Source organism: Salvelinus fontinalis, chromosome 15 (assembly GCF_029448725.1).
Source record: "Salvelinus fontinalis isolate EN_2023a chromosome 15, ASM2944872v1, whole genome shotgun sequence".
Taxonomy (NCBI): domain Eukaryota; kingdom Metazoa; phylum Chordata; class Actinopteri; order Salmoniformes; family Salmonidae; genus Salvelinus; species Salvelinus fontinalis.
The window spans coordinates 4,772,130-4,795,730 of NC_074679.1; the positions used below are offsets into that span (position 1 = coordinate 4,772,130).

At 44.6% G+C, this 23,601-nt stretch overlaps 2 protein-coding genes across 4 annotated transcripts in view; one reads left to right on the forward strand and one right to left on the reverse strand.

The window, feature by feature from the left end:
* actn1 (actinin, alpha 1) overlaps nt 1-23,601 on the reverse strand; it is a gene marked incomplete in the record, with an annotated part of 133,230 nt that overhangs the window by 28,468 nt on the left and 81,161 nt on the right. For all 3 annotated transcript variants that reach the window (XM_055862479.1, XM_055862478.1, XM_055862480.1), the window contains 3 exon segments: nt 6,966-7,070; nt 7,736-7,861; nt 8,481-8,573. In XM_055862479.1, the coding sequence (XP_055718454.1) occupies nt 6,966-7,070; nt 7,736-7,861; nt 8,481-8,573 (324 nt within the window).
* LOC129811293 (uncharacterized) lies at nt 17,264-23,402 on the forward strand. Its single transcript, XM_055862477.1, has 2 exons — nt 17,264-20,549; nt 20,670-23,402. The coding sequence occupies exons 1-2, from the start codon at nt 17,413-17,415 to the stop codon at nt 22,609-22,611; spliced, it is 5,079 nt and encodes a 1,692-aa protein (XP_055718452.1). The 5' UTR covers nt 17,264-17,412; the 3' UTR covers nt 22,612-23,402.

Here is a 23,601-nt window from a genome sequence, read left to right on the forward strand (position 1 = left end):
GAGAGAGAGACAGAGAGAGAGAGAGACAGAGAGAGAGAGAGACAGAGACAGAGACAGAGAGAGACAGAGACAGAGAGAGACAGAGAGAGACAGAGAGAGAGAGAGAGAGAGAGAGAGAGAGAGAGAGAGAGAGAGAGAGAGAGAGAGAGAGAGAGACTGAAAAAGCTTCTTCTACTTTCCCCACGCACAAGTGGTTATCTCCACCCTGCTACCACGAAAAGACTTCCACCCTGCTACCATACAGCGGGTAAACGCAATTATTTCCCGTGACTGTGCCTCAAAACCAAATGTTTTTCTGGCCCACCACTCCACCCTGGACTTGAACAGCCTCTATGACTAGGTCCACCTATACAAGGCAGCAGTGCCCACCTTCGCCCGGACCCTAAAGGACATCGATCTCAAATGCAGCCCTAACACTTTACACAGGAACAACAGATCAATAGACACCCCACTCTCCCAGACCTGCGGGACCCTGAGGCCAAACCACACGACCAACAACACTGCACACTTTATGGAACACAAAGCCTTCACTATCTCATCCTGGTATATCCAAGGCCTGAGGTCATCTGCCTTTGGCCTAAAGAGCAGGAACCTGGACTTCATCAAAGAAATTGGAAATACAGACATTGTCATCCTACAAGAAACCTGGTATAGAGGAGACAGACCCACTGGTTGCCCTCTAGGTTACAGAGAGCTGGTAGTCCCATCCACCAAACTACCAGGTGCGAAACAGGGAAGGGACTCAGGGGGTATGCTAATTTGGTATAGAGCAGACCTAACTCGCTCTATTAAATTAATCAGGAACATTTTACATTTGGTTAGAAATTCAAAAGGAAATGACCTTAACACAGAAACATTTCCTCCTGTGTGCTACCTATATCCCCCCATTAGAATCCCCATATTTTAATGAAGACAGCTTCTCCATCCTGGAGGGGGAAATCAACAATTTCCAGGCCCAAGGACATGTACTAGTCTGTGGTGACCTAAATGCCAGAACTGGACAAGAACCTGACACCCTCAGAACACAGGGGGACAGACACCTACATGGAGGTGACAGCATTCCCTCCCTCATACCCCCCCCTAGACACAACTATGACAACATAACCAACAAAAACGGGTCACGACTCATCAAGGAAAACGCTATGTCTGGCGCAAACCCAACACCTCTCATCACCCTGAGAACACCATCCCCACAGTGAAGCATGGTGGTGGCAGCATCATGCTGTGGGGAGGTTTTTCATCGACAGGGACTGAGAAATTGGTCAGAATTGAAGGAATGATGGATGGTGCTAAATAAAGGAAATTCTTGAGGGAAACCTGTTTCAGTCGTCCAGAGATTTGAGACTGGGAAGGAGGTTCACCTTCCAGTAGGACAATGACCCAAAGCATACTGCTAAAGCAACACTCGAGTGGTTTAAGGGGAAACATTTAAACGTCTTAGAATGGCCTAGTCGAAGCCCAGACCTCAATCCAATTGAGAATCTGTGTTATGACATAAAGTTTGCTGTACACCAGCAGAACCCATCCAACTTGAAGGAGCTGGAGCAGTTTTGCCTTGAAGAATGGGCAAAAATCCCAGTGGCTAGATGTGCCAAGCTTATAGAGACATACCCCCAAGAGACTTGCAGCTGTAATTGCTGCAAAAGGTGACTCTAACAAAGTATTGACTTTGTGGGGTGTGAATAGTTATACTTGTTCAAGTTTTATGTTTTATGTCTTATTTCTTGTTTGTTTCACAATAAAAAAGATTTTGCCGCTTCAAAGTGGTAGGCATGTTGTATAAATCAAATGATACAAACCCCCCAAAAATGAATTTTAATTCCAGGTTTTAAGGCAACAAAATAGGAAAAATGCCAAAGGGCAGTGAATACTTTCGCAAGCCATTGTATATCAACGAATTGGCGAGGGCACTAGAACATTCTGCAGCACCCGGCCTCACCCTACTAGAATCTGAAGTTGATATGTCTACTGTTTGCTGATGATCTGGTGCTTCTGTCACCTACCAAGGAAGGGCCTACAGCAGCACCTAGATCTTCTGCACAGATTGTGTCAGACCTGGGCCCTGACAGTAAATCTCAGTAAGACGGTCCAGTCGCCAGGACCACAAATACAAATTCCATCTAGACACCGTTGCCCTAGAACACACAAAAAACTATACATACCTTGGCCTAAACATCAGCGCCACAGGTAACTTCCCCAAAGCTGTGAACGATCTGAGAGACAAGGCAAGAAGGGCATTCTATGCCATCAAAAGGAACATAAAATTCAACATACCAATTAGGATTAGAGGTCTACCGATTAATCGGAATGGCCGATTAATTAGGGCCGATTAAGTTTAATGGCCGAAGTTTTCAAGAACGATTTCAAGTTTTCAGAACAATCGGTAATCGTAAATTTTGGACGCCTATTATGGCCGATTATTTTACATGCTGACCACCTGTTAAGCGAGTGCAGGCAGCAAGGAGCCAAGGTAAGTTGCTTGCTAGCATTAAACTTATCTTATAAGAAACAATCAATCTTCACATAATCACTAGTTAACTACACATGGTTGATGATATTACTAGTTTAACTAGCTTGTCCTGCGTTGCATATAATCAACTGAAACTGTGTCACTGAAACTGTGTCTTGCGTTCAGTGTAAGCAGAGTCAGGGTATATGCAGCAGTTTGGGCCGCCTGGCTCGTTGCGAACTGTGTGAACACTTCTTGAAGATTTCTTCCTAACAAAGACCGTAATTAATTTGCCAGAATTTTACGTAATTATGACATAACATTGAAGGTTGTGCAATGTAACAGCAATATTTAGACTTAGGGATGCCACCCGTTAGATAAAATACGGAACGGTTCTGTATTTCACTGAAAGAATAAACGTTTTGTTTTCGAAAATGATAGTTTCCGGATTTGACCATATTAATGACCTAAGGCTCGTATTTCTGTGTGTTATTATATTATAATTAAGTCTATGATTTGATATTTGATAGAGCAGTCAGACTGAATGGAGGTTCGTAAGCATTCGTTCAAACTGTTTGCCAGCAGCTCTTAGCAATGCTTGAAGCACAGCGCTGTTTATGACTTCAAGCCTATCACCTCCTGAGATTAGACTGGCAATACTAAAGTGCCTATAAGAACATCCAATAGTCAAAGGTATATGAAATACAAATAGTATAGAGAGAAATAGTCCTATAATAACTACAACCTAAAACGTCTTACCTGGGAATATTGAAGACTCCTGTTAAAAGGAACCACCAGCTTTCATATGTTCTCACGTTCTGAGCAAGGAACTTAAACGTTAGCTTTCTTACATGGCACATATTGCACTTTTACTTTCTTCTCCAACACTTTGTTTTTGCATTATTTAAATCAAATTGAACATGTTTCATTATTTATTTGAGACTAAATGTATTTTATTTATGTATTATATTGAGTTAAAATAAAAGTGTTCATTGTTCATTCAGTATTGTTGTAATTGTCATTATTATAAATATATATATATATATATATATATATATATATATATAAAAATCGACCGATTAATCGGTATCAGCTTTTTTGGTCCTCCAATAATCGGTATCGGTGTTGAAAAATCATAAAAATCATAGATTGTAACGTTCTTTGTTTCACGGAAACATGGCTCACTCGGGATACGTCATCAGAGTCGGTACAGCCACCCGGTTTCTTCACGAATCGAGCCGACAGAAACAAACATCTCTCTGGTAAGAAGAAGGGCGGGGGTGTATGCCTTGTGATTAACGAGACGTGGTGTGATCATAACAACATACCGGAACTCAAATCCTTTTGTTCACCTGACCAAGAATTCCTTACAATCAAATGCCGACCACATTATCTACCAAGAGAATTGTCTTTGATCATAATTACAGTTGTGTATATCCCCCCCGAGCAGACACATCAATGGCCCTGAACGAACTTCATTTGACTCTATGTAAAATGGAAACCACATATCCTGAGACTGCTTTGCGCAGACCAGCTGGCTGGTGTGTTTAAAGACATATTCAATCAATCCTTATCCTAGTCTGCTGTTCCCACGTGCTTCAAGAGGGCCACCATTGTTCCTGTTCCCAAGAAAGCGAAGGTAACTGAACTAAACGACTACCGAACCGTAGCACTCACTATCTTTCATCATGAAGTGCTTTGAGAGACTAGTCAAGGACCATATCACCTCCACCCTACCTGACACCCTAGACCCACTCCAATTTGCGTACCATCCCAATAGGTCCACAGACGACGCAATTGCAATTGCACTGCACACTGCCCTAACCCATCTAGACAAGAGGAATACCTATGTAAGAATGCTGTTCATCGACTACAGCTCAGCATTTAACACCATAGCACCCTCCAAACTCGTCACTAACCTCGAGACCCTGGGTCTAGACGCCGCTCTATGCAACTGGGTCCTGAACTTTTTGACGGGACGCCCGCAGGTGGTGAGGGTCGGAAACAACATCTCCACCCCGCTGATCGTCAACACTGGGGCCCCACAAGGGTGCATTCTCAGCCCTCTCCTGTACTCCCTGTTCACCCATGACTGCGTGGCCATGCACGCCTCCAACTCAATCATCAAGTTTGCAGACGACACTACAGCGGTAGGCTTGATTACCAACAACGACGAGACGGCCTACAGGGAGGAGGTGAGGGCCCTCAAGAGTGTGGTGTCAGGAAAATAACCTCACACTCAACGGCAACAAAACAAAGGAGATGATCATGGACTTCAGGAAACAGCAGAGGGAGCACCCCCCTATCCACATCGACGGGACAGTAGTGGAGAAGGTGGAAAGTTTTAAGTTCCTCGGCGTACACATCATGGACAAACTGAAATGGTCCACCCACACAGACAGCGTTGTGAAGAAGGCGCAGCAGCGCCTCTTCAACCTCAGGAGGCTGAAGAAATTCGGCTTGTCACCAAAAACACTCACAAACTTTTACAGAACTTTTACAATCGAGAGCATCCTGTCGGGCTGTATCACCGCCTGGTACGGCAACTGCTCCGCCCACAACCGTAAGGCTCTCCAGAGGGTAGTGAGGTCTGCACAACGCATCACCGGGGGCAAACTACCTGCCCGCCAGGACACCTACACCACCCGATGTCATAGGAAGGCCATAAAGATCATCAAGAACATCAACCATCCGAGCCACTGCCTGTTCACCCCGCTATCATCCAGAAAACTAGGTCAGTACAGGTGCATCGAAGCGGGGACCCAGAGACTGAAAAACAGCTTTTATCTCAAGGCCATCAGACTGTTAAACAGCCATCACTAACATTGAGTGGCTGCTGCCAACATACTGACTCATCTCTAGCCACTTTAATAATGAAAAAATTGATGTAATAAATGTATCACTAGCCACTTTAAACAATGCCACTTTATATAATGTTTACATACCCTACATTACTCATCTCATATGTATATACTGTACTCTATACCATCTACTGCATCTTGCCTATGCCGTTCGGCCATCACTCATTTATATATTTATATGTACATATTCTTATTCATTCATTTACACTTGTGTGTAAGATAGTTGTTGTGAAATTGTTAGGTTAGATTACTTGTTAGATATTACTGCATGGTCGGAACTAGAAGCACAAGCATTTCGCTACCCTCGCATTAACATCTGCTAACCATGTGTATGTGACAAATACATTTTTATTTTATTTGATAATCGGTCGAAATACTTGAATCAGTTATAGAACCCATTACCCTTTATGGTTGTGAGGTCTGGGGTCCGCTCACCAACCAAGAATTCACAAAATGGGACAAACACCAAATTGAAACTCTGCATGCAGAATTCTGCAAAAATATCCTCCGTGTACAACGTAAAACACCAAATAATGCAGAGCAGAATTAGGCCGAAACCCGCTAATTATCAAAATCCAGAAGAGAGACATTAAATTAAATTCCACAACCACCTAAAAGGAAGCGATTCCCAAATCTTCCATAACAAAGCCATCACCTACAGAGAGATGAACCTGGAGAAGTCCCCTAAGCAAGCTGGTACTAGGGCTCTGTTCACAAACACACCCCACAGAGCCCCAGGACAACAGCACAATTAGACCCAACCAAATCATGAGAAAACAAAAAGATAATTACTTGACACATTGGAAAGAATGAACAAAAAAACAGAGCAAACTAGAATGCTATTTGGCCCTAAACAGAGAGTACACAGTGGCAGAATACCTGACCACTGTGACTGAACCAAACTTAAGGAAAGCTTTGACTATGTACAGACTCAGTGAGCATAGCCTTGCTATTGAGAAAGGTCGCCGTAAGCAGACCTGGCTCTCAAGAGAAGACAGGCTATGTGCACACTGCCCACAAAATGAGGTGGAAACTGAGCTGCACTTCCTAACCTCCTGCCAAATGTATGACCATATTAGAGACACATATTTTCCTCACATTACACAGATCCACAAAAAATTAAAAAACAAACCGATTTTGATAAACTCTCATATCTACCGGGTGAAATACCACAGTGTGCATCACAGCAGCAAGATGTGTGACCTGTTGCCACAATAAAAGGGCAAACAGTGAAGAACAAACACCAATGTAAATGAAACCCATATTTATGTTTATTTATTTTCCCTTTTGTACTTTAACCATTTGCACATCATTACAACCCTGTAAAAATACATAATATGACATTTGTAATGTCTTTATTCTTTTGGAACTTCTGTGAGTGTAATGTTTATTGTTCATTTTTATTGTTTATTTCACTTTTGTATATTATCTACTTCACTTGCTTTGTCAATGTTAACCAAATGTTTCCCATGCCAAAAAAGCACCTTGAATTTAATTTAATTTAACTGAAGAGAGAGAGAGAGAGCGAAAGAGAGAGAGACACACACAGAGACACAGAGACAGAGACACAGAGACAGAGAGACAGAGAGACAGAGAGAGAGGTATGTGAGGTATGTGTTTAGTGCACTAGGTAGCGTACGACGTGGGCTACCTACCGACACCATCTTCCCCTCGGAGGGCATGAAGGCAGGCCTGTTGCTGAGCCTCAGCTTGGTCTGCAGGGTGTTGAAGTTGATCTCTAGCTGGCACTTCTCCTGGACCTTTTAATAATCACAGTAAAAACACACAGTAAAAACACATAGTGTTTAGTATTTGATTGGGATCCCCAATTAACGGCTGCCAAGGCAACGGCTACTCTTCCTGGGCTCCAAACAGGAAACAAAACAACAAATAAAATACATAATATGCATAACACTAAATAGTACTACATCATACTACATAATACTCAGATGTCTCCTGCCTTGTGATCCATTCCCGGCTCACAGAAACAAAGGCTTGACCTCCCGGGTGGCGCAGTCTCTGGGTTCGCGCCCAGGCTCTGTCGCAGCCGGCCGCAACCGGGAGATCCGTGGGGCGACGCACAATTGGCATAGCGTCGTCCGGGTTAGGGAGGGTTTGGCCGGTAGGGATATCCTTGTCTCAGTATGTAAAATGTAATAAAATGTATGCACTGTAAGTCGCTCTGGATAAGAGCGTCTGCTAAATGACTAAAATGTAAATGTAAATGCTTGAGCAAGGCCACCCGCCTACATAAAACAGTAGACCCTTTTATCCAAAGTAACTAACATACATTTTCCCGTATTATTCTGAAACCTTTGTCTCTTTTTAAAAGGGGACCCCCCCCCCCTTTCACAGATACAAAGTACATAAATAATTAATGACACAAGTCTAACAATCCAAGTGTTGGCCCCAGCGGGAGTCAAACCTTGGGGGGTTTGTGTTGGCGGCGATAGTCCCTGAAGTCCTCGAGTTTCTGCTGCATGGCCTGCATGGTGTTCTCTGGAGCACGGTTCTCCAGCCAGGGGATGGTGCGGCGGATCCACTCCAAGAGCTATGATTTAGGGAGAGATGGGGACAGACAGCGCAGGTATAACGGGGCAGCGAGGGCAAAAACAAGGAGCGGTTAAAGGTGGAGGTTAAAACAATGAGAAAAGGAATGGACAGAGACAGAGAGAGAATGTTGTTACTAATAGTGAATAACTCGTGTCTTTAGGACAGTGAGAAAATTAGGAAGCTAATTAACTGAAGCACAATTAAATTTGTTAGTCTGGTCCCAGATCTGTTTGTGGTATCATTCTACCCACTCCTTATCATGTTAAACAAGACAAGGAGTTTGAAGAAGTGGCATGATGGCACAAACAGATCTGGGTACCCAGGCTATTAATTTTGTGGCGTTACACTTATCATATTTCTGATACTTGGTTGTCACCCTGAACATAGAGTTGTATATTTCTGATACTTGGTTGTCACCCTGAACATCGTGTCACCTGTGTTGTGGGACCTGGTGAGGTCTGAGTCTCTACGGTCTCTACACTGTCTGAGCAACAATCCTCTGGACTTGTAGAAGAAGGAGGTGAGGGGAGCAGGGAGATGGGGCAGAGAGGTGGGAGAGACGGTGGTGCAGGGACATTAAGGGGAGGAGGAGAACAGAGGAGGGACAGAGTGCTCACATCACTAGCCAGCTTCTCATAGTCCTCCATCAGCTGCTCATTCTCCTGGTTGACAGCCAACACCTTACAGATCCTATTGGCCGCTGTCTCCGCCTGGGGGAGGAACAGGAAGGAAAACATTCTATCATCACCATGGGAACTGTTACAGTAGTCAGTGAGTTAGACATGACATGGCTGCATTGCATAATCAATAATAAAAAATAATATCTAACTCTCTCTCCCTCTAGATACTTAACTGTCTATCTAGATATCTAAACCTGAATGAAATACATTTTGTCTAATGTGTATTTATGTGATATTTGAGTGACAAAAAAATTCCAATATCTAACGGATAAAAAACAGAAATAAAAAAACATTACACATGCGTGATGATGCACTACTCAACTTGGGCGATGATGCACTACCCAACTTGGGCGATGATGTACTACCCAACTTGGGCGATGATGTACTACCCAACTTGGGCGATGATGTACTACCCAACTTGGGCGATGATGTACTACCCAACTTGGGTGATGATGCACTACCCAACTTGGGTGATGATGCACTACTCAATTTAGAAATTGCACCTTGTTCATTCTACTATTACAACTTTCAAGTTAAAGCCGGACTAGGGCTGTGGCGGTCACGAAATTTCGTCAGCCAGTGATTGTTAAGCAAGAAACTGTCGGTCTAACAGATCAAAACATTTAGCTTAAAATGTTGATAAACTATTAGGTTTAACTATTTCTTCACATTATAAGCGCAGCAATGCGAACACGGCAGTAGGCTATAAGCGTGAATGTTCCATTAGCAGGAAAACACCATTATCAAAAGTGACTGCAAATGCAATTATACATGTAATGCTTTTATTAGAAAGGTGCATTTTTATGGTAAAAATGATCTTCCCCAAACTTGAAACTCACGCGCTGCTTATGTATGCCCGTTAGGCTCTACACCCCTTGTAAAGCGGATTAATGTGCTTAATTATAAGAAGTTATTTGGACACTTTAGTTTAGATACAAATCATATTAAAACATATAGGCCTATGGGCTAGGCTTCATGAGGTGTGAGACTATTTTACAAACAAGTCTCAAAAAAGTCATTTTTTCATATGCTGGGCATCATTCACAAGTGATAATATATCATTCACAAGTGATATGCTAATATTGTCACCCATCAGACTATTCTTGATGTAATCTTGTCTTTACATATAATAAATAATATATGTGTGAAATTTGTTTTGATTTAGAATGGACCATTATCATGCACCTGTCTAGAAACAGGAGAAGCGGGGAAAAAGACATGTCATCTATGCACTTAAATAGCTAATGGGGGATGCTTTTCCCGTGGTTCATTTTCATGCCAGCCAGGTAGGCTATACACCTGTTGTAAAGATAAGCAATGTGCTTAATATTAGAAAAGTTGAGAAATAAATATAGAAGGCCTAGCCTACAGAAAGCTGATGGCATCCTCCTCTTTTTAATAGAGGCCATCACTCTGTTTCTCACGCAATTGCATAGCCGATTGAAATGTTGCGCAACATGAGCTCATGGGCTCTCATGAAGTGTTTGATTCGATTTCCAATTACGTTTTGTATTTATGTCAGAGTGATTAGAGGGACAATAGAGTGCTGAGTACCTAGTTTGGTAGGCTACTAATGACCATCAGCAGCATCAGAGCTTGGAGAATCGTAATTTGACTGCCTTCATGACTGATAACCGCTGGTGTCGCGGAAATACGGTCACCAAAAAAATACATTTTTTAAAACCTGCCGAAATATCGTTCCCCACAGTTTGGGAACCACAGTCCTAGGACAACTTCCTCCCTGCACCACTGTCCTAGGACAACTTCCTCCCTGCACCACTGTCCTAGGGCAACTTCCTCCCTGCACCACTGGCCTAGGACAACTTCCTCCCTGCACCACTGTCCTAGGACAACTTCCTCCCTGCACCACTGTCCTAGGACAACTTCCTCCCTGCACCACTGTCCTAGGGCAACTTCCTCCCTGCACCACTGTCCTAGGGCAACTTCCTCCCTGCACCACTGTCCGAGGGCAACTTCCACCCTGCACCACTGGCCTAGGACAACTTCCTCCCTGCACCACTGTCCTAGGACAACTTCCTCCCTGCACCACTGTCCTAGGACAACTTCCTGCACCACTGTCCTAGGACAACTTCCTCCCTGCACCACTGTCCTAGGACAACTTCCTCCCTGCACCACTGTCCTAGGGCAACTTCCTCCCTGCACCACTGTCCTAGGGCAACTTCCTCCCTGCACCACTGTCCTAGGGCAACTTCTTCCCTCAAACACTGTCCTAGGGCAACTTCCTCCCTGCACCACTGTCCTAGGGCAACTTCCTCCCTGCACCACTGTCCTAGGACAGCTTCCTCCCTGCACCACTGTCCTAGGGCAACTTCCTCCCTGCACCACTGTCCTAGGGCAACTTCCTCCCTGCACCACTGTCCTAGGACAGCTTCCTCCCTGCACCACTGTCCTAGGGCAACTTCCTCCCTGCACCACTGTCCTAGGGCAACTTCCTCCCTGCGCCACTGTCCTAGGGCAACTTCCTCCCTGCACCACTATCCTAGGGCAACTTCCTCCCTGCACCACTGTCCTAGGACAACTTCCTCCCTGCACCACTATCCTAGGACAACTTCCTCCCTGCACCACTGTCCTAGGACAACTTCCTCCCTGCACCACTATACTAGGACAACTTCCTCCCTGCACCACTGTCCTAGGACAACTTCCTCCCTGCACCACTGTCCTAGGGCAACTTCCTCCCTGCACCACTGTCCTAGGGCAACTTCCTCCCTGCACCACTGTCCTAGGGCAACTTCCTCCCTGCACCACTGTCCTAGGACAGCTTCCTCCCTGCACCACTGTCCTAGGACAACATCCTCCCTGCACCACTATCCTAGGGCAACTTCCTCCCTGCACCACTGTCCTAGGACAACTTCCTCCCTGCACCACTGTCCTAGGACAACTTCCTCCCTGCACCACTGTCCTAGGGCAACTTCCTCCCTGCACCACTGTCCTAGGGCAACTTCCTCCCTGCACCACTGTCCTAGGACAACTTCCTCCCTGCACCACTGTCTTTTAATAGAATGGTCTAATGTAGCGTTACGGCCTCTACTACCTACATACAGGTACAGAGCTGGGAGGGCTAGAGTGGTGTGTTTAAATCTCACTGGGAGACACTTCTATAACATAACCTATTTTGAAACATTTTATAATATACCCTTTCTAACTTCATAACTTTTATAACAGGTACTTTTTATCTTCATAAGTTTTACAACATATTTCTTTACAGTTTCATCAGAGACAGAGAGACATTCCTCATCCAAACACAGGAGCAGAGGTACAGAAGGTATAGAGGAAACAGGAAGTGGAGTAAAGCTTAAAGGCAACATGCAAAAAACAGAGGTTGATTTTGGACTGTCGACGTTTGTGTTGTACAAATGCAACACATTGAGACATAAAAGCCTTCCTACCGACTGCAGTGAATGCAGAATCCTAAATAATGCCTTTAATCGACCTATAGGCCTAAAATAATGCATCTAATCGACCTATAGGCCTAAAATAATGCCTCTAATCGACCTATAGGCCTAAAATAATGCCTCTAATCGACCAATAGGCCTAAAATAATGCCCCTAATCGACCTATAGGCCTAAAATAATGCCTCTAATCGACCTATAGGCCTAAAATAATGCCCCTAATCGACCTATAGGCCTAAAATAATGCCCCTAATCGACCTATAGGCCTAAAATAATGCCTCTAATCGACCTATAGGCCTAAAATAATGCCTCTAATCGACCTATAGGCCTAAAATAATGCCTCTAATCGACCAATAGGCCTAAAATAATGCCTCTAATCGACCTATAGGCCTAAAATAATGCATCTAATCGACCTATAGGCCTAAAATAATGCCCCTAATCGACCAATAGGCCTAAAATAATGCATCTAAGAGAAGAAAGAAAACAATTGTTTTCTTAATTAACATGCCTCCCATTAGTCACACAGTGACATCCTTTACAGAGACAGAGAGAGAGAAAGAGAAGGAGGGACAGAGAGAGAGAGAGAGAGACAGAGAAAGGGGGAGGAAGAGAGAGAGATAGTGACAGACAGACAGTGAGTGAGTGAGTGAGTGAGTGAGTGAGTGAGTGAGTGAGTGAGTGAGTGAGTGAGTGAGTGAGTGAGTGAGTGAGTGAGTGAGAAAGAGAAGGAGGGACAGAGAGAGAGAGAGAGACAGAGAAAGGGAGAGGAAGAGAGAGAGAGATAGTGACAGACAGTGAGTGAGTGAGTGAGTGAGTGAGTGAGTGAGTGAGTGAGTGAGTGAGTGAGTGAGTGAGTGAGTGAGAGTGAGAGAGGAGAGAAGGCTCCGGCCTCCTTTGTTAGGATCATGGGGGGAAACTTGGCTTGGCTGGGTGGAAGATATGCTCTAAGGCATGTGTGTGTGTGTGTGTTCAGTTTGTGTGTGTGTTCAGTGTGCGTGCGTGAGCATATGTGTGTGTGTGTCTCGTGACATATGCGTGTGTGTGTGAGTGCGTACGTTTGTCCGAGGCCCAGGGAGAGAGGGAGCAACGAAGGAGCAGCCTTAAAAGGCCAGCCAGGTAGGCAGGATGTCCAGCTCAGCTAGCTAGCTCCTCTCCTGCCCCAGGAGCAGAGGCAACATAACCTGGTCCCAGATCTGTTTTGTGCAGCTTGTCAACTCCTGTAGTCACAATAATTCACGATGACCATAGTGCAGGGATCATCAACTATATTCAGCCGGGGGATTATTTATTTTCTTGAGTGGGTGATCGGGGGGCCGGAACTTTACAAATCATTTGTAGACTGCAAATGAACAGCAAGAAGCCCTAACAGATATAATATTTGACCACATCTCTTTATGATACTAGGGAACATTTTAGAATGTATTAATTTAAAAACACTTGGAGCTGATTTCCTGGTGTTTTTTTATAGTCATTTATGTCCAATGTATAGACTGAATATAGACTGAATATAGACTGTATATAGACGGTATATGGACTGTATATGGACTGTGTATAGACTGTGTATAGACTGTATATGGACTGTATATGGACTGTATATAGACTGTGTATGGACTGTATATGGACTGTATATGGACGGTATATGGACGGTATATAGACTGTGTATGGACTGTATATGGACAGTATATAGACTGTATATAGACGGTATATAGACGGTATATAGACGGTATATAGACAGTATATAGACTGTATATGGACTGTATATGGACGGTATATAGACTGTATATAGACTGTATATGGACAGTATATACTGTATATAGACGGTATATAGACGGTATATAGACGGTATATAGACGGTATATAGACGGTATATAGACTGTATATAGACGGTATATAGACTGTATATAGACTGTATATAGACTGTATATAGACGGTATATAGACTGTGTATGGAAAGTATATAGACTGTATATAGACAGAACAGGGGGAACAGGGGGATGAGGAGGAGGAGAGAGGGAAGAAGAGAAAGCAGAGTAAAGATGTGCAGAGACCAAAGGGTCCAGCAGGGGGAGCAGAACAGTCAGACACGAGGGAGACAACGGGCTCTGGTCATTGTCTACAGGTTGACCAGGTTTGTGTTGTTTATCTGTTTGTTTACTTGGGTCTCCATTAGCAACCATTACTGTTTCTGTGGTCTCCATTAACAACCACTACTGTACAGAGATAATAAAGGAAGACAGAGATAATAAAGGAAGACAGTGACTGCATCCTCTCTTCCAAGTATAAATAGATCGTGTGTGTGTGTGTGTGTGTGTGTGTGTGTGTGTGTGTGTGTGTGTGTGTGTGTGTGTGTGTGTGTGTGTGTGTGTGTGTGTGTGTGTGTGTGTGTGTGTGTGTGTGTGTGTGTGTGTGTGTGTGTGGTCTGCTCGTCTCCTCTCCAGTGAAAAGACCTTATATAAATGCAGCCCTCCTCTGCGCTCCCTCTCAGTTGTCAGAGAAGAAGAAATGGAACTCTGAACTGAACGTTGTTCACCAGATGTACCACACACTAATCATCTTACCCTGAGACAATCTAACACTGTGGAGACTAAAGGGTATCACATTTTACCTTTATTTAACTAGGCAAATCAGTTAAGAACAAATTCTTATTTTACAATGACGGCCTAGGAACAGTGGGTTAACTGCCTTGTTCAGGGAGCAGAACGACAGAGTTGTACCTTGTCAGCTCGGGGATTAGAGCTTGCAACCTTTCGGTTACTAGTCCAACGCTCTAACCGCTAGGCTACCTGCCACCTCTACACTCTAACCACTAGGCTACCCTGCCGCCTCTACACTCTAACCACTAAGCTACCTGCCACCTCTACACTCTAACCACTAGGCTACCCGCCACCTCTACACTCTAACCACTAGGCTACCCGCCACCTCCACACTCTAACCGCTAGGCTACCTGCCGCCTCTACACTCTAACCGCTAGGCTACCCGCCACCTCCACACTCTAACCGCTAGGCTACCTGCCGCCTCTACACTCTAACCACTAGGCTACCCGCCACCTCCACACTCTAACCACTAAGCTACCTGCCACCTCTACACTCTAACCACTAAGCTACCTGCCACCTCTACACTCTAACCGCTAGGCTACCCTGCCGCCCCACACAAAAATCTGTGTTGAGAACCAATGAAAAACACTCAAATCACGTTTTTGGCATAAAGATGAGAATATTCTCCCATAGTTTCTACAAGTGTCTGGAACTCTATTGGAGGGATACAACAGCATTCTTAGATCATAATTTGGTGTTTCTGTTGTCTCAGGCGCCGCTCCAGAATCTCCCCATAAGTGTTCAATAGGTTTGAGATCTGGTGATCTGGTGTCTTCTACACCTGCATTGCTTTCTGTTTGGGGTTTTAGGCTGGGTTTCTGTACAGCACTTTGAGATATCAGCTGATGTACGAAGGGCTATATAAAATATATAAATACATTTGATTTGATTGAGAAGGCCATGGCATATGGTTTACATCGTTGTCATGCTCATCAAACCATTCAGGGACCCTGTGGATAGGGGCATTGTCATCCTATGTGGGCATAGCCATGGTAGCAAAAATAATGGCCTGCCGAGCATTTGTATACCGCTAAGCATGATGGGATGTTAATTGCTTAATTCACTCAGAAACGACACTTGTGTGGAAACACCTGCTTTCTGTTTATATTGTATCACTGTTGCGTCAAAACAGAACACTCAAAACATGAGCACAATGGCAGCTCTTCCTTTAAAGACCTCCAGGCCTCAAGAGGGCAGATAACCCAAAAAACACAGGTGGAACTAAAAAATTGAGCCAGGATTTCTGGAGGGACTACTTTTACATGCGCACCTGTCAGATAAGCATGGGTATAAAATGTTTGGTCCTCAACATACACACAGCTCATTGTTCAACCCTAAAGACGCAACTGGTATGTAATGTTTGGAATTATTTATTATGTTGCATCCAGTGCTTAGCACAATTTACATGTTTAACTCTGGTAGGAATTTTGACTTTTGTTGTGGATATTTTCTGACTGCAGAAGTAATTGCTAGGGTGCTAGATTAAATTGTTTAAACGTTTACTTTATTCAAAGCCATGCTTTGTTGCTGTGTCATGCATTGTTTAGTGTAAAATAATGCATGTTTATTCTCTGTTTGTTTAAGGTTATCAACCTATTCCTAGTGCTAGTGCTATTCCTAGTGCTAGTGCTATTCCTAGTGCTAGTGCTATTCCTAGTGCTAGTGCTATTCCTAGTGCTAGTGCTATTCCTAGTGCTAGTGCTATTCCTATTGCTATTGCTATTCCTATTCCCTATTCCTCTGTGATTCAACTACTCTATTCAACAAATCAACTATTTCAACATATTCAACAAATGGCATCAAAACCATAATAAAACACTGGAAAGGAATTGAGTTGTCCCTTTGCATCCTTCACGGGTTGAGCAAGCCGTTTTCAAGTTTGGGCAGAGCTGAAAATAATTATAACACCTAGACAACTTGACAGTTGATAACCAACGTGTCAGTGAAGACAAAAGGATTAACGGCCTGAAGTCAGGAAAGCTGTCGTCGCAGAGAGGATATTGGCTTACATCTCAAAATGGCGGAGGAAGCTCTTGGGAAAACAGTGAAGGAGCTGAAGCAAGAAAGAACTTTGGCTAAGAGTGCTTTTACCAAGCAAGCAAACTTCCTTAGCAGAGGTGCAAAACACATGACTAAGAGCGAACTGCGAGAGGAGTTCAAGAAGCTCACGTCGGAGGCAAGGAAGGTCAGTGAGACAAATGATGAATACAGGGCTGGACTTCTGGCAGACATTGAAGCTGGAACCGATGAGGGTGAAGAAGCTGACCTGAGCAAGCAGCAGCAGACTGAACTTGAGAAGACATTCCAAGAATGCGAAGTACGATTGGATGAGGTCAGGGGGATGATCCAGTCCAACCTATGGCCTAGATACGGGGAGGACGAGGTGAAGTCTGCAATCAAAGAAGCTGAGACCGCCTGTGATGGGGTTGCTCAAATACCTGTGATGGCTGTAAATAGAGATGGCTTCGAGCTACGGTGGGATGGTGCGAAGGCACAAGTCCAAGATGCAATCACAAGCCTAGCAGAGTGGGAGATGTGGATTCCAGTAGCAGAAAAAGAACGGCTGGAAGCCAGAGTAAAGGATCTGAAAGCATTCAGAAACAACCTTGAAGCAAGGAGGGCAGGATTTCTCACAGCGCAAAGAATTGCGGAAGAGGATAAAGACAGAGGGAGAGTGCTGCAGATGCCCATGCCAGCTCCACGGCCGACACTGAGAATAAAACCAACCTGTTTACCCAAGTTCAGTGGGTATAAAAGGAATTTCCATCGATGGAGAAGAGACTGGGAGAGTCTACAGAAGCAGGGGGAACCAACAGGCTCAGTCGAAGTAAAGAAAATCCAACTCATTGACAGTGTAGATGAGAGAATGTGCAGAGACCTCCGTTTGTCTACGTACAATACTGCTGAGGACATGTTCAGGGTGCTTGAGAACAGGTATGGAAACAAGTCTACAATTGCCTTGGAGATAATTGAGGATCTGGAGAAAGTTCCTGCTTTAAGAGCAAATCAGCCAAGGAAAGTTATCGACATGATCCAAACTATAGAGAAGGCACTGGATGATCTCACAGAGCTTGGAGGCACAGGAGCCATCAACAACCCTCTAGTGATTAGATCCATAGAAAGCAAGTTACCTGACAACATCAAGCGGGATTGGCTTGTCTTCATGGTTAACCCGAGGAATAATGTCACGCCGGACAATCACTTTGAAAACCTTCTTAAATTCCTGAAAACACAGGAGGAAATTCTTGAAAAATTAGAGCAGCTGGGAGGGAGTGAAAAGCCAGAGAAGAAATATGCTTGTGTGGAGAGAAAATATGCGTCCACACGTTCCACAAGGAAAGGCGGCTGTGTTGTCTGTGGAGATGAAAAGCATAGAGAAAAGATCTTCTTTTGCAAGCGTTTCAAAGAACTGAAGCCGGTGGAAAAGTTGGATGCTGTAGAAAAGCTGGGGGCCTGCAAGAGGTGCTTGGTCTGTCATGGAGAAGATGATGAATGCAAAGACACTTACCTGTGCAGGAAAAGAGACTGTCAGAAAGACCATCATTTCTTTCTTTGTCTGAAGGGAGATTTCAAGAGAAGTGACTCAGACAGAAGACAATCCAATGTGAGAAGGTATACGCTTACAGAGGAGCAGGAGGAATTGGTATCTAAGCTCTCCCCAGAGATGGCAGAGAAATTCAAGAAAGCATTCACCAACGCCACTGCGAAAACAAACTGTGTCAAAAATAATCAGCTGGGAGTGACTGAGTCAAGTGCAGTAGAAGAATTGCCAGTTATTCTAATGCTGCTCAAGGTAACTGCCAATGCAGGACAAAGAATTGGAACCCTGATCGACTTGGCATCGGACACAAACTACATCACTCACAGAGCTGCCAGAAGATTAAATCTTCGAAGTGAAAACATCACTTTAGTCGTTCATGGAGTCGGAGGAATGGGCATGAAGGTTAGAACCAGAAGATATCTCCTCAGAGTGAGGGTCAAAACGCCCATAGGCACGGAAAGAGCTCATGAGCTTATCTGCTATGGTTTGAATGAAATTGCCAACGTCCACAGAGTCATCAAACCTGAGCAACTCAAGAAGTTCTTCCCAGAAGTCAATCTAGGAGATCTGAGTAGACCAGAGAGTATTGAGCTACTGATAAGCCACCGCGAAGGAAGACTTGCTCCGCAAAGAGTGAAGGTGATTGGAGACCTTGTCTTGTGGGAAGGCCCGCTAGGAAAGACTGTTGGTGGAGCACATCCAGATCTGTTTGAAGAAGTGGATATAGCCGCACACAGGTCTGAAACACACTTTGCTCGATCCATGAAAGCAACTGCTGTCAAGTATCAAGAGATAGCTAAGCTGTTCACAGCTGAAACCAAAGGAACAGTTGCTCACAGAGAGTTCTTGGATTGGTGGAAGTGGGACAGCATTGGAGCAGCTTGCGACCCAAAGTGTGGAGGATGCCGGTGCGGCAACTGTCAACCAGGAGGCAAAGAAATGACTCTGAGTGAGGAAAGAGAGCTGGAGATCATAAGGAAAGGCCTCACCTACATCAAAGCAGATGCTCACAGTGATGAACTCCATTGGGACACAAAATACCCTTGGATTCAAGATCCAAGTTCCCTTCCTGACAACAGGAGTGGGGTGGAAGCCACCTTCTTGAGAACAGAAAAGCAACTCAAAAAAGAGCCAGAGTGGAGAATAGCATACACAGCTCAAGTCCATGAAATGGTCGAGAGAAGAGCAGCGAAGAAACTCACCAAAGAGCTCATTGCCAGCTGGAAGGGGCCAGTATGGTATGTCAGCCACTTGGTGGCAGCAAACCTGCACTCTCTCACAACACCTGTGAGACTGGTATGGAACAGCAGCCAGAAGTTTAGAGGGGTCAGCATGAATGACCTTCTGCTGAAAGGGCCTGATGTCCTCAATCCCATCCGAGCAGTACTACTCAGGTTCAGGAGAGGCGTCAATGCTGCCCTCGGCGACATTAAGAAAATGTACAATTCTGTGTGGTTGGAAGACCTGGAGATGCACCTCCACAGATTTCTCTGGAGAGACACTGAGGAGGAAGAGATTGAAGAGTATGCGATCACCAGAGTCAATATTGGCGATCGACCAGCAGGGTGCATTGCGCAATTGGCTATGAGAGAGACAAGCAAACTGCCCATGTTTGCTCACCTGGAGGAGGAACGTAGGATCCTTGAAGAGGATACCTATGTCGATGACATCCTGACTTCCCATAATGACTTGCAAAAGCTGGACCAGAACACCAAAAGTGTTGAAGAGATCCTGAAGGCAGGCGGCTTCGTCCTCAAGCCCTGGGTCCGGTCAGATCAAAGTGGGAGGCAGGAGATCGTACCAGAAGAACAAGGAGCGCAGTCAAGCACAGCACTCATTCTCCCAAACCAAATAAGGGAAGGATACAATAAAGCCCTTGGAGTTGGATACCTTGTTGAGGAGGATAGACTGTACCTCATGACTTCAATCAATTTCTCAAAGAGGAAAGGGAAAATGAGAGTCGGCCAAAATCTCCTTGATGAAGAGGTGAGAGGGAAAACTCCAAACCCACTGACGAGAAGAGAACTGCTGAGCCAGGTAGCTAGCCTGTATGACCCAATAGGCCTCGTCACACCTGCCAAACAAAAGGGCGCCATTCTTGTCAGAAAGGCGTTTCAGGAAGCTGGAGGCAAAACTCTGACCCGAGACACTTGGGAAAAACCTTTGTCTGAAAATTTGAGGGAAGAAGCCATCCAATTCTTTGAGGAATACACACGTCTTGGCCAAATCACCTTTCACAGAAGCCTCACACCAGCCAACTGGATTGGAAAACCATGGGGAATAACATTCTCTGATGGAAGTGACAAGAGCTATGGAGCCGTAGTGTACTTAAGATGGGAGACCCAGCAAGGCATCAAAGTCAGACTGGTTGAATCCAAAGCAAAGCTTACACCATTGGACCAAAAGGGAGAACCAGTAAAAGCTGAAATCTGCGGTGCTGTCTATGCAGCACGACTTCGAAAGTACGTTGAAAAGCACAGTCGAATAGAAATTGAACGATGGCTCCATCTACTGGACAGTCAAACTGTGTTGGGAGCAATCCAGAGAGACAGCTATGGATATCAAACTTTCTTTGCAAATAGAGTTGGAGAGATCCAGAAATCCACATCCATAGAAGACTGGTGGTGGATCCCAGGAAGCCTGAACAGTGCTGACATCATAACAAGAGGGGCAGCCCCAGAAGACCTCCAGGAAGATTCCATGTGGCAGGATGGACCAGCATTCCTGAGGAAACCTGTGAAAGAGTGGCCACATAAGTCAGCCAAAGAAATCGCTGCGTATGCCAAGGAAGGTATAAACAAACTTCGAAGGAAAGCTTTCTCAGCAGCACTGACCAGAGCGCAGGTCAAGAGAAACCAGAGTGATACACAGCAAAATAAACCAGATGAACCTAAGACTCGGATCCGAAGATCACCAGCCGGCTCTGCGGTAACAAAACTGATTGACATCAGGAAATTCAGCAATCTGACCAGGCTGATCCGAGTCATTGCCTGGGTTTGGAGAGCCGCAACGAGATGGAAAGAAATATTGACCAAGAATTCAGCCTCAGATAAGCCAAAGTGGGAGGACGCTCTTACAACAAACTGGAGGTACAGAGCCAAACAAGCTGTACTCACTGTCGGGGAGTGTGAGGATGCACTAAGAGACTTGTTCCTTGCAGCTCAAGAAGGTATAACCTTTCAAGATACCACTCTCAACAGACTCGCTGTTTACAGAGATAAAGAGACTGGGCTCTTAGTTTGTGGAGGAAGGTTCCAGATCTTTGATGAGGACGAAACTGCCGTACCAATTCTACCATATGAGGCATGGATATCCACTCTCCTAGCTCAAGAGGCCCATGGTGCAAATCATGAAGAAATAGCAGGCACACTCCTCCGGATGAGGAAGAAAGCCTGGGTGATAAAAGGCCGGAAGCTGGCTAAAAAGAGAGTTGACAATTGTGTGGTGTGCAGAAAGGCCAGGGCCAGAAAGTGCCAACAGATCATGAGTGACCTTCCATCCGAGCGGATAACACCAGCCAGACCATTTGAGTACACAACAGTGGACTTATTTGGACCGTATGAAGTCAAGGACGAGGTGAAAAAGAAAACCAAGCTCAAGGTGTGGGGTATTGTCTTCTGTTGCATGGTATCCAGAGCTATACACACAGATGTTGTCAGTGACCAGTCGACGGAAGGCTTCCTACTGGCTTACCAAAGATTCACGGCACTGAGAGGGCACCCAAAGAAATTGTGGTCAGATCCTGGAAAGAACTTTGTGGGTGCCAGACCTGCCCTCAAAGAACTCTACATCTTCTTGGATCAACTAGGTAAATCTGAGCTTGAAAATGAAGCTTCCAAGCATGGGACAGAATGGAGCTGGAAAATCCACCCAGCAGACTCCCCTCACAGGAATGGAGCTGCAGAAGCAGCTGTTCGTACTGTGAAGCGGGCTTTGCACAACCTGGGAGGAGAAGGACTCTTCACATGGAGTGAGTTTCAAACATTTCTCTACACGGCTGCTAACCTTGCCAATGAGAGGCCCATAGATGCAAGAACTCAAAGCCGGGAGGACTGCATAGAATACATCAGCCCAAATTCCCTTCTGCTTGGACGGATTGGACCCAGAGGAGATCTTGGATGCTTTGATTTTGAAAGCTACCCATACAAAAGATTGAGAGCGATCCAAACAGAAGTTGACCGGTTCTGGAGGAAGTGGAGTCAGTTAGCTGGGCCCAATCTATTCGTGAGGAGTAAATGGCACACAACACATAGGAATGTGGCTGTTGGAGATGTTGTCTGGCTGGCTGACCAAAATGCCTGGAGGGGTCACTACAAACTAGCCAGAGTCATCAGTGTCAACATTGACAAGAAGGGCATCGTCAGAGATGTGCATGTCAGAACTTTTCCCAGCTACCCAGTCCCAACTGTGAAGCCTGCTCAAGAGAAGTCAAAGAAACTCTCAACTAAAATACCTGCTACGGTTCTTCATAGGGATGTCAGACGCATCATTGTTTTACTTCCTGTTGAAGAAGGAAGAGCCTGATAGCTGAAATCGAACCTGCCCAACATCGAGGTTCGTGTGACCTCCTTAGGTTCAAGAACCAGGAGGTCAAGTGGGAGGTGTTGCGTCAAAACAGAACACTCAAAACATGAGCACAATGGCAGCTCTTCCTTTAAAGACCTCCAGGCCTCAAGAGGGCAGATAACCCAAAAAACACAGGTGGAACTAAAAAATTGAGCCAGGATTTCTGGAGGGACTACTTTTACATGCGCACCTGTCAGATAAGCATGGGTATAAAATGTTTGGTCCTCAACATACACACAGCTCATTGTTCAACCCTAAAGACGCAACTGGTATGTAATGTTTGGAATTATTTATTATGTTGCATCCAGTGCTTAGCACAATTTACATGTTTAACTCTGGTAGGAATTTTGACTTTTGTTGTGGATATTTTCTGACTGCAGAAGTAATTGCTAGGGTGCTAGATTAAATTGTTTAAACGTTTACTTTATTCAAAGCCATGCTTTGTTGCTGTGTCATGCATTGTTTAGTGTAAAATAATGCATGTTTATTCTCTGTTTGTTTAAGGTTATCAACCTATTCCTAGTGCTAGTGCTATTCCTAGTGCTAGTGCTATTCCTAGTGCTAGTGCTATTCCTAGTGCTAGTGCTATTCCTAGTGCTAGTGCTATTCCTAGTGCTAGTGCTATTCCTATTGCTATTGCTATTCCTATTCCCTATTCCTCTGTGATTCAACTACTCTATTCAACAAATCAACTATTTCAACATATTCAACAAATGGCATCAAAACCATAATAAAACACTGGAAAGGAATTGAGTTGTCCCTTTGCATCCTTCACGGGTTGAGCAAGCCGTTTTCAAGTTTGGGCAGAGCTGAAAATAATTATAACACCTAGACAACTTGACAATCACTCATTTACTGTTTCCATTATTTTGGCAATTACCTGTAAATAAAAACACATTCCGAAAGTATTCTGACCCCTTGATTTTTTCTACATTTTGTTACGTTTAC

Coding starts and splice junctions, on each gene's coding strand:
- LOC129811293 (XM_055862477.1), top strand. CDS start 17,413: ATGTGCAGAGACCTCCGTTTGTCTACGTACAATACTGCTGAGGACATG. Junction 20,550..20,669: donor TATGCAGCACGACTTCGAAA/GTACGTTGAAAA, acceptor CTTTGCAAATAG/AGTTGGAGAGATCCAGAAAT.